Source organism: Sceloporus undulatus, chromosome 7, assembly GCF_019175285.1.
Source record: "Sceloporus undulatus isolate JIND9_A2432 ecotype Alabama chromosome 7, SceUnd_v1.1, whole genome shotgun sequence".
Taxonomy (NCBI): domain Eukaryota; kingdom Metazoa; phylum Chordata; class Lepidosauria; order Squamata; family Phrynosomatidae; genus Sceloporus; species Sceloporus undulatus.
Window position 1 is genome coordinate 30920589 of NC_056528.1, and position 13128 is coordinate 30933716.

The following is a 13128-nucleotide window of genomic DNA, read 5'->3' on the forward strand; positions in this document are numbered from 1 at the left end:
CTCTCAGAGGCCAGGAGATGTGGGTCAGCCTGGAGAGGAACCGTGCCGAAAGTAACTGCAGATACCCTCCGAGGAACCATCGCCACTTCTTTTTTCCAAGGCTGCAAACATCCCCACGCATCCTTGGGAAGAAGCATAGCCGACCTCAGCAGGGCTTACTTCTGGGTAAATGCACATGATGGTGCAAGTGCCATGCAAACACCTGAATTTGTGAGCTTCCTGCTCTCCAGGACCTGCCTCAAAACTGCTGGCCTGCTTTCTATAGTTCAGGGACAAGCCTAGTTTGATTTCTCCTTTGGCGTCTCTATTTCATGACAATGTTTACGGGCTGCTTTGCCATAAGTGGCTTCCAAAACATTTTATTTTTTAAAGGGAAAGGGTGTTTTCAAAAAAGACAAAAGGAAAAAAAAGAGAAATCACAGATATAGCTGTGTCCGTCTGTAAAATCAGTATATAGAGAGATCTTGCAGCACCTTTGAGATTCAATGAAAGAAAGAAGTTGGCAGCATGAGTTTTCTAGGCTTCAGTCTACTTTCTCAGATGCATTTAGATGCAATAATAATAATAATAATAATAATAATAATAATAATAATACGTCGAGAGATCTTGTAGGACCTTTGAGACTCACTGAAAGAAAGAAATTGGCAGCAGAAGCTTTTGTGGACCTCGATCTACTTCTTCAGATGCATTTTGCTCACGCTGCCAATTTCTTCCTTTTATTTCAGTGAGTCTCAAAGATGATGCAAGATCATGTATGAAAAAAAGTTACAGTATAAACCAAAACAACAACAACAACAACAATAGATAAAAAGCTGTTCCTCCTCTCGGAGGGATGGATGCTTCAAAGAGCGAAGCGCTGGATCAACCTTGGTGAGATCAAGGAGGTTTTGTTGGCTGCCTTTGCCCTCCGAGGAGAACTGGACTCTGCCAAGAACGAGAACATATGCTGAAATCCGCAACTGGCACAACATTATGGTCACACAAGGGGGTCTGTCAAGTTGCGCTCACCAACTTTCCTTGCAAAAAGTAAAATTTCCCAAGTTCTGACTCGAAGCCCATTGACTGCAGTGTTTTCTGACTCCTGTGGTGCCTCTAGCAGGACATTAATACTGCCTTCCTCCTGCCTCCATTTGCAGGCATTCGTCAGAATGTGTTAATATTAGCAAAAGTGCTCCGCACATGCTCCCAGAGCAGGGCAGCTGGTGATTTTCACGGCTGGCAGATGGGCAAATCTACAGCGGACTGTGGCGGGTTTATTCTTAGGCATGATTTTGAGTGCATGTGCACTTGTGCAAGCACATTACCCCAGGGAAGGATTGAGAAGAGGGAAATACACAACAACAAGCACACCTTGGACATGGGAGCATTTGCAAGATGTGGGTCATTATTGTTGGGCTCCTTTGGAGGCCAAGATGGCGCTGGGGGCATAGAAGGAAGGAAACCAGGCCTGTCGGCTTCATGAAGTGCCAACTTGGGAAGGGGACCTGGCACCTGTCCTGTCCTCCAAAGAGCCCACCTTCACCCTGGGTGCCCTGCTTGCCCCACAGCTGGGTGTGTATATGTGTGCGTGTGTGTGTGCAATCCTCAAAGGTCCCCTCCCAGCACACTTTGGCAACCCCTTCGCCATGCACAGATGCCAAGCCCATATGCTTTGCAGTGTGTGCCCATCTCCCAGACCTCGCCAGGCATCATGGACCATGTGCTCGCCTGGGGATGCGGGCGAGGAAGGAGGCATCCCTCTCTTCCTGGTTGCCATGGTAACACCATGAGAAAACTGCATCTAAAAAAGAGGTGAAACCAGTGACTTCCTGGGCATAAAGGGCTCCCCAGGAAAGAGCATCTGCGTGTGGTTGCATGCGCACACACACATACACCCTTCATCTTGGCAAAACACACACACCTGAACCAGATCCATGCCAGCCCAACCCATCCTCATTCACCTGGATGTGAGTTGTGTTGCTAAAGGATGCTCTTGACCTTGGTGGAATATACTGGACCCTTTCACGGCACACAATAATAGTGCTATGATTCCACTTTAACTGTTAATGGCTGCATCCTATGGGATCTTGTAGTTTGGTGGAGCAGTACAACTCCCTGGCAGGGAGTAGCAAATAGCCCTCCTGCAAACTGCAAACCAGGGGGTTGCCATGTCATTTGCAATGGAATCGTAAGGCAATAAATGTGTAGGATGGAAGGGTGCCTGGTGATTCTATTGCAAGTAAGACACTGGAAAGACATCATGGAGTAGTAACTTAACTGAATATGGACAGTATGCAGTGTCCAAAAAAAAAAAAAGGTGCAGCTGAGTGTGCAAGGGATCTTGTGCATTTGTAACACACCAACAGGATGCTGGGTGTTGTCTTTATAAAAAAGAGATCGTAAACCAACTCAATGGATCCTAGTGACAAGAATGGAGTTTCCAGCTGAACGTTAGGAGGAACTTCTTGATGGTGGCAGTTCAGGAATGGAACGGACTACCTTGGCAGCTAGCAAACTCTTCGTTGGAGGCAGAAGTTAAGACACTCAACTCTCAGGAATACTTTGAGGGCGATGGATTCCTAGACTGGTAGAAAAGGATTGACCCCCAGGCAGCTTTTGGGGGTGCCTTCCAACCCTATGAAGCCCAGGGAAGGGACATGCATGCAGGCATGGAGGGGGTGCATAACCCTTGCTAGGCATCTCCCTGCATGGCAAGAGAGACAGACTGCACAGCCTCACTTTCTCCAATGGCATACCCCCCCCCCACACACACACAATGCCCGCAAGAAGCAAACAGGACAGCAGACAGCTAAAAATACCCCTTCCAGTTTATTTTGGAATTCTTTCCACTGCTCAGGTGAGTGACAGGACTGCTTAAATACATTCTCAGCCAGAACCGCTCGCTCTTCCTGCTTTGCCCGCATCCTGTCTGCTGCAAACTGAGACCACCATCCTGGGCAGGGTCTTGGGGTCACCCAGCCAGGGATGTCAGGGGGCAGCACCCGTCCAGCTCTCTCTCAACACTCAAGCTGCTTGGCAAGTCGGATCGCAACACTTTGGCTTCTCACCCCTTCCTTCCCTCCCTTGCTCCCTCCCCAAAGGATCTCAGTCCTAGCCCCCCAGCCTTCCCCTTCCAAGATGACCTTGTGTACAGGACCCTCGTGTCCACTGCCCTTTGCAGCCCTGCCATTGCCACCGCTGCCACCGTTTCTGGCCCAGGCAGGGCTATGACACCTGGCCCCCTCCACTTCCCATCACCTCCATCCCCAAGTCTGATCTTTCCCCAAATGCCAGCCCTGAGCTGCCATCCCCAAGCCCCCTGGTCCCATCACCCCCCCCTCCAACCAGCAGCCATCTTGCAACCCACACCTTTTCCAACACCCATCCTGAAAAAATCTGTATTTTGCAGTGGATTTGCTATCCGTTTTGTGCGTGAGCATAACACCTCCCCTTTCCTGTTTCAGACTGCTCCAAGTCCCATTGCTACCCCACCCTTCTTCCATTGATCCCCTCTGCCCTTGGCTCTGCTTGCCCACCACCGGCATTGCCTAGCCAAGATGCTGTTGCACCATTAGGCGCAAGGAGATGGGATTGGGGCTGGCAGGGGGTCGGGCATTGGGGGTAAGGAATGAGGAAGGGGAGTCTCATTGGCCAACCTGAAAGAGGGGTCAACCTACAACAGACTTGGCACAGTAGATGTCAGAGGAAGTAGGGCGGACTGGTTGGAGCAACGAGGATGGCAGCAAGATGGGGAGGATGCCAGGGCATTTCCACATCTCTGTGGAGCGCCGGTTGAGTGGCAGGTTGGTTGACAGACAGGAGTGGCAGCAGAAGGGCGTATAAAAAATACAAAAGGGTCTTGCAGGCTGCTCTTTTGCGGCTGCCATGTTTGCTGCCACTGCCACCCACCTTGGAGGATGTCTGCTGGTTTCTCAGTTTGGCACACAGGTCAATGGGTAGTGGAGGGGCCCATGGCGCAGATGTGGCTGAAGCGCACGTATGTGTATATGTGGGGTGTGTGGAGCGTGTCTGTGTATACGTGTCTCTAACTGGCTTTTTATCAAGAACACTTAGTTTAAAATTTTTTACAAAGGACAAAACACGGCGTCTTTCCGTTAGTGTTTAAAGAACTAAAGATCTGCTTTTTAAAAAAACGTCTTTTGGAAAGGAACAAAAAAGGAGACAGACAGAAAAACGGTTTCTTCTTCTTTCTTCTTCTTCGCAACATGGAGAGCGTGAGGTGGGGAGGAGTGGGGGGGCACCAAGAGAGCATCCGTTGGGCCCACACTGAGCCCAAGGGATATGCGGGGCCTGGCACTGGGGTTTTCTGGGTACCCAGGATCATACTGTACCTGTTCCCCTCGGATGGGAGGCTGAGTGGACATGATGGTGCCACCAGTCACTTCCAGCAAGGGCCTCGATGAGACAGCGCAGCCCACAGAGAGCCTTTTCCCTCCCCCATGGCACTTTGATTGATACGTCTTTAGTGGTAAGGAGGGAATGACTGGCATTTGGGGAACGTGTTGGGGTCCCCTTTCACCAGATAGGGCCGTGTGGCTCCTGGAGACAAGAGGGGAGACCTGTCGGATCAGCCCCTCTCCTTCTGCGCATTATCCAACAAGACTCAGAAGGAACCAAAGTTCAAAATGGCACTCGGAGCGGCTTGAGCTTTTCAGATGTGGGGGAGAGGGTTCCTCTGCTGGGGGCTACGCTCCACACAGCTGCTGAGGGAGCTTCCACTGCCCGCCTTCCAGCGCCGGGAGAGTCAAAGCACTTGATACAAATGAAATCCCCCGAGAGGAAGCAAGAGGCCCGGGAAGGAGGTGGGGGAGCTTGTCGCACGTCCGACCCCCGCTGCGCCAGCTCCGGTGAGGGTGGGGGGTATGCGTGGGGCTAGTGCCAGGGCGCTCGGGCGGCTATACCCGGGTGGTGGAGTGTGAATGGGGCAGCCCCGTACTGCTGAAGCTGGCAGCGAAGGTGTTGTAGGGGTGCAAGGTCTGGAGCCCCACCAGGGAGTTGGGGATCATGGTGATGGTGTTGGGCGTCATCAGGGGGATGTCATCCGGCGAGCGGCGCAGTGTGAGGGTGTAGTCGGGCAAGGCGGTGAGGCGGAGGGCGTCGTGGGGGGCCACTGCCTCGCAGTCACCATGGTGGGTCTGGTTGGCCTGCAGGGAGGGCCGCTCCTCCTCCGGAGCATGACCAATGTCGTTGGTGGCCGTGGCGCGTTGGGGGCTGGGCTGGCGGTGGGTGTCCTGGCGCCGCTTGTCCTTGCGGTAGTAGAGGGCGGCGAAGGCCAGGACGTTGAGGAAGAGGAGGGAGGCACCCACCGCGATGGTGACACTCAGCTCGGTGGAGTAGTCCCGGGGGTTCTCCACCAGAAGCGTGCCAGCCCCCTCCTGCTCCGGGTTCCACTTCTCCTGGGAGCCCTCGCCGGTGTAGGCGGTAGATATGGCCGGCCGCTTGGTGCTCCAGGCCTTGCCGTTGGGCCGGCGGGTGATGTGCGAGTTCTGGGTGGAGTCCAGCGGCGGCACCTTGGTGGTGGTGGATGTGTAGTGGAACATGTCATGGAGGTTGTACAGGTGGGGCACGAGGTGCTTCCAGAAGGCCACCTTGGTGGCCCGGTAGTGGTCCCGCACCCGGGGCTTCAGGCCGATGTGCAGGTAGAGCTGGTCCCGGGGGTTGTACTTGGACCAGGCCACCTCCTCAAAGCGGTTGGCCTTGGTGTGGATGAACTTGGTGTCTTGGGGCACCGGCTTGTTTGGATCCCTGGCAGAGAAAGAGGGGCAGGGGGTAGAGGGAGGGAACACCATCAGCAACACAAAGCCACAACGGACCCTCAGGTGCCAAGGGCAAAATGACTACGAAGGGAGGGCAAGCAACTCAATGCTCTCCAGGTGTTAGGAACAACGGTTCCCATGATTGCTGACTGCTGTAGCTGAGGCCCACAGAGTGGCAGTCCAGAGTCTGGGCTTCCTAATGGGGCTTTTCTTGAGTTTCACAGGTTTTGTATGGTGTTTTACCGACCTTTCTGAGAAGTCAACACCAGTGATTCTCAAACTTTGGTCCTCCGGATGTTTTGGACTTTGATGTCCAGAAGTCCTAATTTACTTAGCCAATACTGAGGAATTCTGGGAGCTAAAACATCTGGAAGACCAAAGTTTGGGTTGGCACAATTCTCCCAAGGCTTCGTTACCAGCAGCAAAGACTTGGAAACTAAAATATAGCTGCTGTTTTTGGTCCCCTTTCGTCTTTGCTGGAATGTGGTCCCGGAGCACTTCTGTGAAAGAGAATTTGGCCCTTTGGCTGCAAAAGGTTCCCCACTCAGGCTGCCAGGTTCATATTTTAACTAGAGACTGGTGAATGTGGGATCTCCATCTGATGCAACATTGCAAAACTATGAGCCATGCCTCCTCAGCACTGGAAAAAGCGCCATCCTTTTATAATGCCATTCTGCACAATAGGCAGGAAGGCAGGCAGGAGAACCTCCCAGCTATTATACAGTCCCCCGTCTCTGTGTAAACCCTGCAAAAATAAGTCCTAAACCCCATTAGTCCTCCCATTTTGGAAGAAACCTACCCTGTCTTGGCGAAGTTGGTCCAGTAGGTCATGACCACGGCGCTCAGCATGACGTCGTTCTTGGAGAAGTTGCAGGGGAAGAGGTCGGTGGGGCCGATCATGGGGATCCCAAAGACGTAAGGCACCTCGTCCCCGTGGGCCGCATCTGACCAGGGTGGCTTCATCAGGCTCTGGCAGTGATGGTAGAATGCGTAGAAGTAGGTGGGGGAGCCGTAGCGGGCATGGAGGTCGGCGGTCACCACCGAGGGCTCAACCCACTGGTGGTCAGTGAAAAGGGCCACCAGGGTCTTGCGGCGTGTCTCCGGGTTGTCCCGGTCGGCCCAGTCTGTGTACATGAACTTGATGGTCTCACGCAGCGTGTCTTTCCCCTCCGGGTAGCCATACAGATTGTCCACAAAGTTGGAGACAGAATAGTCAAAGTCGCTGCCTGAAACCCCATCCTCTGGGTCCACCACCCCCTCCACGAACTTGAGACCTTCACCCTGGTTGACGCCCAACATGATGTCGTAGTTGAGGAACTCCCCCTGCTCCATCAGGATCTCTGGGTCGTCAGGGATGACATCTCCGTCAATGACGGGCCCAAAGGCCACATGGTAGCGGGCCGGCTGGATGTCCTGCTCCACCAGCTCCTTGGCCGTCTTCTGCCGCAGGCAGTCTACCATGTCTACCGTGTCCAGCACGTTGCAGCCCACTTTGTCGGCCAGCAGGCTGGTGTACTTGACTGGTTGATAGTTGACAGCCCAGCTGGACAACGCAGAGCCACTCTGGATGATGGCTCTCTGGAAGAGACCTAGGGTGGGGGACACATGCAATGCCAGAAGTTAATGCCACATCAAGTTTTGAAATGCAGCTAAGGTCCCTCCACTTTCTTGCACCACCATTGGGAAGGAGCGTAGCTTTGGAGAGACACAGCTGCAAAGATATACAACAGTGACCATGCCTTCAGGACTTTTTTTTTGGGGGGGGGGGTGAAATCCTGTTGTCACCCAGTGGGCTTCATGGCTGAACTGGCAATCAAACCTAGCCTCTGTGGAACAAAAGAGGTGCTTCTCCTCTTGCAAAAAGCAGCATATGGAAGGAGTAATGAACAAGCAAGAGCCAGTGTGGCATCATGGTTGGAGCGTTGGACTATGACTCTGGAGACCAGGGTTTGATTGCCAATTTGGCCATGAAACCCGTTGGGGGACCTTGGGCAAATCACACTCTCTCTGGCTCGGTGGCAAACCTCCTCTGAACCAACCTTGCCAAGAAAACTGCAGGACAGGGTCACCATAAGTCAGAAATGACTTGAAGGCACACACAACAACAACAAACAAAGATGCAAGGACAACTTCTCTTTTGTCACTCGATGCCACAGATGCGCCAAGAAACAAGGTGAGAAGGAAAGGTGGAGGCTGCCTCACTTATGAGCAGAACTACTTTGGCATCTTCTGTTCCTGAATGTAGGGCATTCTGGGCTGGTGGCATTGGCATAAGATGCCCCCCCCCATGTGCACACACATGTATGCATGCACACAAACACCCACAGAGTACATTAATATGGTGCCAGCAACACCACTGAGGCACACTCTGGGTCCCATTCCCACCCAGCCTGCCAGGCTTCTATGAATGAAGGACGCAGGGAGGACTTGTTGGCCCTGAGCTGTCTCTTCCACCGTGTCCAAATGGACAGCAGCTTGGGGGTTAAGCCTGGTCCCTGTTAACCCTGCAAACCCTGCTGCCGCCAGGGAGAGCCGCCTTCACTTCCTGCCCAGCTGGGCCCCGCAATGTGCCAACGTGGGCTGGGCAAAGCGGCGCGTCCCCCGCAGTGGCACAATGAGGCCTTTCTGCTGGAAGGAACACCAGCGGGCAGGGGATGCGCAGGCCTAGGAAGCGGGCCCACAAAGGTCCTGGGGCTGGCAGAGGAATGCCGGGCCGGGCGCCAAGGCCCTTTTCCACGGCGCACATCCTCGGAATACAAAAGGGACCCAGGAAACGCCGCCTCCACCCCCTTCTCCGACCGCAGCAGAGGCAGAGGCGCAGCCTTTTTTCAGCCGGGCCAGGAATTTGGCTTGGCCCCTTGCAAGGACATCACCCCAAACCATGCACAGGAGCAGAGGCATCCCTGTTTTCCTTCAGTCTCCTCGCACATGATGGACAAAATGCCCCCTCGCTGTAAATCTGAAGAAGTGGGGTCAGGGAGAGAGAGCCGTTTACATTTGTCCTCTTCCTCTCTTTGCAAAACCCCAACAACCCTCTTCCAACTACTTCATCCTTTGATGACCTTCTTTACCCCCTCGTGCCCACATTCCCCTCACAATCATTGTCATGCCATGAGTCCCACTGATATCTGCCAGGACATCCAGCAAAGAATCACAGAGAAAATGCCAGTTTTAATTGCAACATGCAGCTGAAAGTTGGTCTTATCCAGCTCAACATTAGGAGGAACTTCCTGACAGTAAGGGCTGAGCAACAGTGGAATATACAGTACTCCCTCAAAGAGTGATGGAGTTCCCTCTTTGGAGGTCTTTAAACAGATGCTGGATGGCCATCTTTCAGTTGGGATGCTTTGATTGTGATTTCTGCATGGCAGAAGGGGGGTCAGACTGGATGGCCCTTGGGGGTCTCTTCCAACTCCAGGATTCTATGATTCTATGACCCTTGGGGGTCCCTTCCAACTCTATGATCCTAGTTTTGAGGGCTTCGTGTTCCAGGCAGCGAGTGAAATCCTACCAGAGCGATAGGGCTCTCTTTTCGGGCTGCTTTTAAGCAAAGACCAAGAGGCCGGGAGTGCCTCTCCCTCCCTCGTGCCACTTCACACATCCCTTCGCTTGGTGCTCTGAACTCGGTGACTCATCCCCAGCGGCCTTTGCCGCTTTGGATGTGGCGCTGACAGCTTTGTGCTTTTCCTCACAAGCACACCCCCAGTCACGCACCTTCCTTTGCATTTCCTGTAACCTTGTCTTTTTCAAGGCTCAGGTTGTTGGGAAGGGGAATAAACAACAACAACAACAACACCCCAAATGCAGCCGCTTGGGGTCTGCTAGGGAGGGTCTGCTTGCTATCTCATTCTCCCAAAGTGGCCAATACACTCCTCAAGTAGAAAGGGCATAATGGTTTGAGTGTTGGATGGTGACTCTGGAAACCAGGGCTCAATTCCCAGCTCGGGCATGGAAACCCACATGGCGACCTTGTGCCAGTCTCATGCTCGCAGCCTCAGGAGAGCAAAAGCAACTCCCCTCTGCATAACCCATGATAAGAAACAAAGGCACGCAACAACAACAGCAATCACAGCCATCTTAATGGGACTTGAGCATCTGCAGATTTTGGGACTCTGGAACCAAACCCCAACAGATACCAAAGGCTCCCGCTATACAGAGACACATGGACACACAATACCAGAGGAACAAATACTCTTCTGGCAGCAGTAGAGGAAAAGCAATTCGCTCCCGCTTCCTTCCCCCCAAACTGCCAGTGCCAGCCCCCCATTCCCTACCATTAGCAAATCCCCCCTTCAGTGCCCTCCTATCTGAACCCATCCTTTCTCTCTCCCTGTCTTTTCTCTCCTGGCTGGCTCAGAGAAGCCTGTTTATTCCCTTGTCCCCGAGGGCGGCTGCAGCCCTGCATGTTCCTGCCAGCTTCATTTGCTGGCAAATCAGTCTCCAGCCTGAGCTGGGAGCTTTTTATAGGCTGCACAACAGCAGCAGCGGCGGCAGCAGGAGCAGCAAAGGCAAAGGGGGGCTTGCGCTGGTTCATGAGCATCTCTGGGGTGGAAGGAAGGAAGGAAGGAAGGAAGGAAGGAAGGAAGGAAGGAAGGAAGGAAGGAAGGAAGGCCTCTGCTCTGCAGATCCAAATCCAGAGGGAATCCTGAGAGCAATGCAGGAAGGAGCATCCTTTGACTAAGGTCGCCCCTTCCCTTCCCTACCCAAATATGCAGCATGCCAAGTGAGACCATAGATTGATGGAGCCGTCTCCACATACAAACCAGGCTCGCTTTATGCATTCTGCAAACATGCACATATCTGCGCATGGCATTTCTGGAGACCCAGCAAGGGAAAGGCAAAATGCTTTTGCCTTCTTCCTCAAGACTGCAGTTGGCATGGAAGAAGAGACAGAAAGCAGCAGTGGAGATGCTAGGCTCTCTCCCATTGCTGCCCTATACCTTCATCTTGACTCTAATGGTGACTCCATCCTAGGCTCTTCAGGGCCAGATTTATTTGGAGTTGTGCCATGGCTTTCCTCTGAGGATGAGAGAGAGTGACCAATGGGTTTCCATGGCTGAGCAGGGATTCCTAGTCTCCTAGGGTCCTAGGCCAGGACTCAAACCACTACCCCACACTATCTTTCTTTGTTCTCCTGTGCCTTCAGGCTGACACTGACTTAGGGCAACCCTATCCTAGAGGTTTCTTGGAAAGACTGATTCAGAAGTTTGCCTCTATTGCCATCCTCTGAGGCCGAGAGAAAGTGACTTGCTCATGGTCTCCATGGCTGAGCAGGGGTCCAAACCCTGGTCTCCTAAAACCCTAGTCCAACACTCAAACCACTACACTCTGCTGCCTCTCCTAGAGTTTTCTTGGCCAGATTTCTTAAAGAGGTTTGCCTCCATCGCCTTTCTCTGAGACTGAGAGAAGGCGACTTGGCCAAAATGTCCCAGCGGATCTCCATGGCTGAGCAAGGAGTCCACTCCTAGGTCTAATCTGCATTACGGAAATAATGGAGATTGACACTCCATTAACTGTTGTGTCTCAATGCTATGGAATTCTGGGATTTGTTGTGACACCAGTGCTCTCACAGAGAGAAGGTTTAATATCGCACAAAACTACAGAATTCCATAGTATTGAGCCACGACAGTTTAAGCGGTGTCAAACTACATGATTTCTGCAGTGCAAATTAGGCCCTAGTCTAAAACTAAGTGCTGACATTAACACTAAACAAACCTTGGTGCAATGAGGGAATAGTGACATGTTCAGGGACTGTTTCTGCAATCCCAGAAAATTAAGCAGGACGTTGAAGGTATTGACAAATATTCATGCGCCATCCAAGACATGCACAACTGCGTGGCTGGAATCCTTTCCAGAGTAGACCCACTGAATCAATTGTGGAACGGTCAGCTAACCCAGAGACAAATCCAATAGATTGAATGGCTCTTCTAGCATAGAAATAGCAACAAGAGTGTGATAAGGTTACATGTGCAGAACTCCGCTTATGCAACTGCGGACCAAATGCATCCATTGGCATGTGGCACCAAATATATATCTGCTGGAACAGTAAGCAAAAAGACATTCTCTCTTGAAGCATTCACAGAAGCCTTGCTTCTCCTTCAGTCTTGGCCAAGACAAAGGTGCCTACTAGTTATAGGACCAAAACTGCTAAGGAGGGTCCCATTCTCATCCTTCCAAGGATCCTGGGATTTATAGTTTGGTGGGGCACCATGATAGGGAAGTCTAAATACCCCACAAACCCCAGAATCCCATAGCATTGAGTCATGGCAATCAAAGCGGGCGTCAATCTGCTTTATTTCTGCATTGCACACCCTGTTTTTCCTCCATCCCCAGTTGGAAATGTCACTTTGTGGGATTTATTTGGACTCTAGGTCCCATAATAATAATAATAACAACAACAACAACAACAAAAATTATATTTCCTGCCTCTCCCTGCGGGTCGAGGTGGGATTACAGCAAAATCACTGTATAGCAGAATCACTGGATTATAACAAAATCACTGGCTGGGGATTTTGGGAGCTGGAGTGCAAAACCTCCACGTGCAAAGTAACGTTTTCTAAGCTTTAGAGAGGATGCTCTCTTACCTTCAGAGTGATGGGAGAGTGTGAGCAAGCTGACGCAAGAAGCGCCGATGCCCGAACCAAAGACGGTGATGCGCAACGGATCGCCGCCAAAGAAGGCAATGTTTTCGCTGATCCAACGCAACGCCTGGATCTGGTCCAGGAGCCCATAGTTGCCCTTGGCGGCCTGGTCCCCAGTGCTCAGGAACCCTGTGGGGCAAGCAAACAATTCATTGGCACAAGGCGAGGCAGGCCTGTCCTCCTCCCATTGCCCCTCGCCACCGCCAAAGGCCCAAGCCAAGGCTTCCCAAGATGGTCTGATCCAGGCCAGACTCTTCCCCATGTTTGGGGCCATGTAACCGGATCTTCCCGCTAAAAGGATTTTCCAGCTTCGTTTCATTTTATTTTAGTAGATCTTTCCAACTGGCTACTCAGTGTACTCTGTACTCGTGTTTAGCTCTAAGCTGCTTTTGGAGACCGTTTAGCAAAAGAAACATGGGATTTAATTTTTTGAAAAAGGCATGATCTGCATGGGTCGCCCCCACAATCTCTGGCGAAGGCCTCTGAGACTACAGGATGAAAAGTCATGCAGGGGAAGGGGCAGGCAGATGGGTTTCGGAGTCTTCCCGGCCAAACATTCACAGCTATCCAATGACACAGAAAGGGTTGATTTGTATTGGCGACTGTGTATTATTTTGCATTGGCTTGGCAGTTTGGGGCTGGGAGAAGATATGAAGGCTGGGAACAGATCAGAGGAGTGCATTTTCCTGCTACTAACCTGCTTGCACCGTTCTCATATATGTGGAAGGGGT

At 52.1% G+C, this 13128-nt stretch overlaps 1 protein-coding gene across 3 annotated transcripts in view; it reads right to left on the reverse strand.

Moving 5' to 3' along the window:
- Positions 1-2789: 2789 nt before the first annotated feature.
- Positions 2790-13128, reverse strand: part of NLGN3 (neuroligin 3) — a 40609-nt gene continuing 30270 nt past the window's right edge. For all 3 annotated transcript variants that reach the window (XM_042479717.1, XM_042479719.1, XM_042479718.1), the window contains 3 exons: positions 12341-12526; positions 6556-7345; positions 2790-5745 (listed from right to left, as the gene is read on the reverse strand). In XM_042479717.1, coding sequence (XP_042335651.1) covers positions 4896-5745; positions 6556-7345; positions 12341-12526 — 1826 coding nt within the window. In that variant the 3' untranslated portion in view covers positions 2790-4895. The remainder of the gene's footprint in view (positions 5746-6555; positions 7346-12340; positions 12527-13128) is intronic.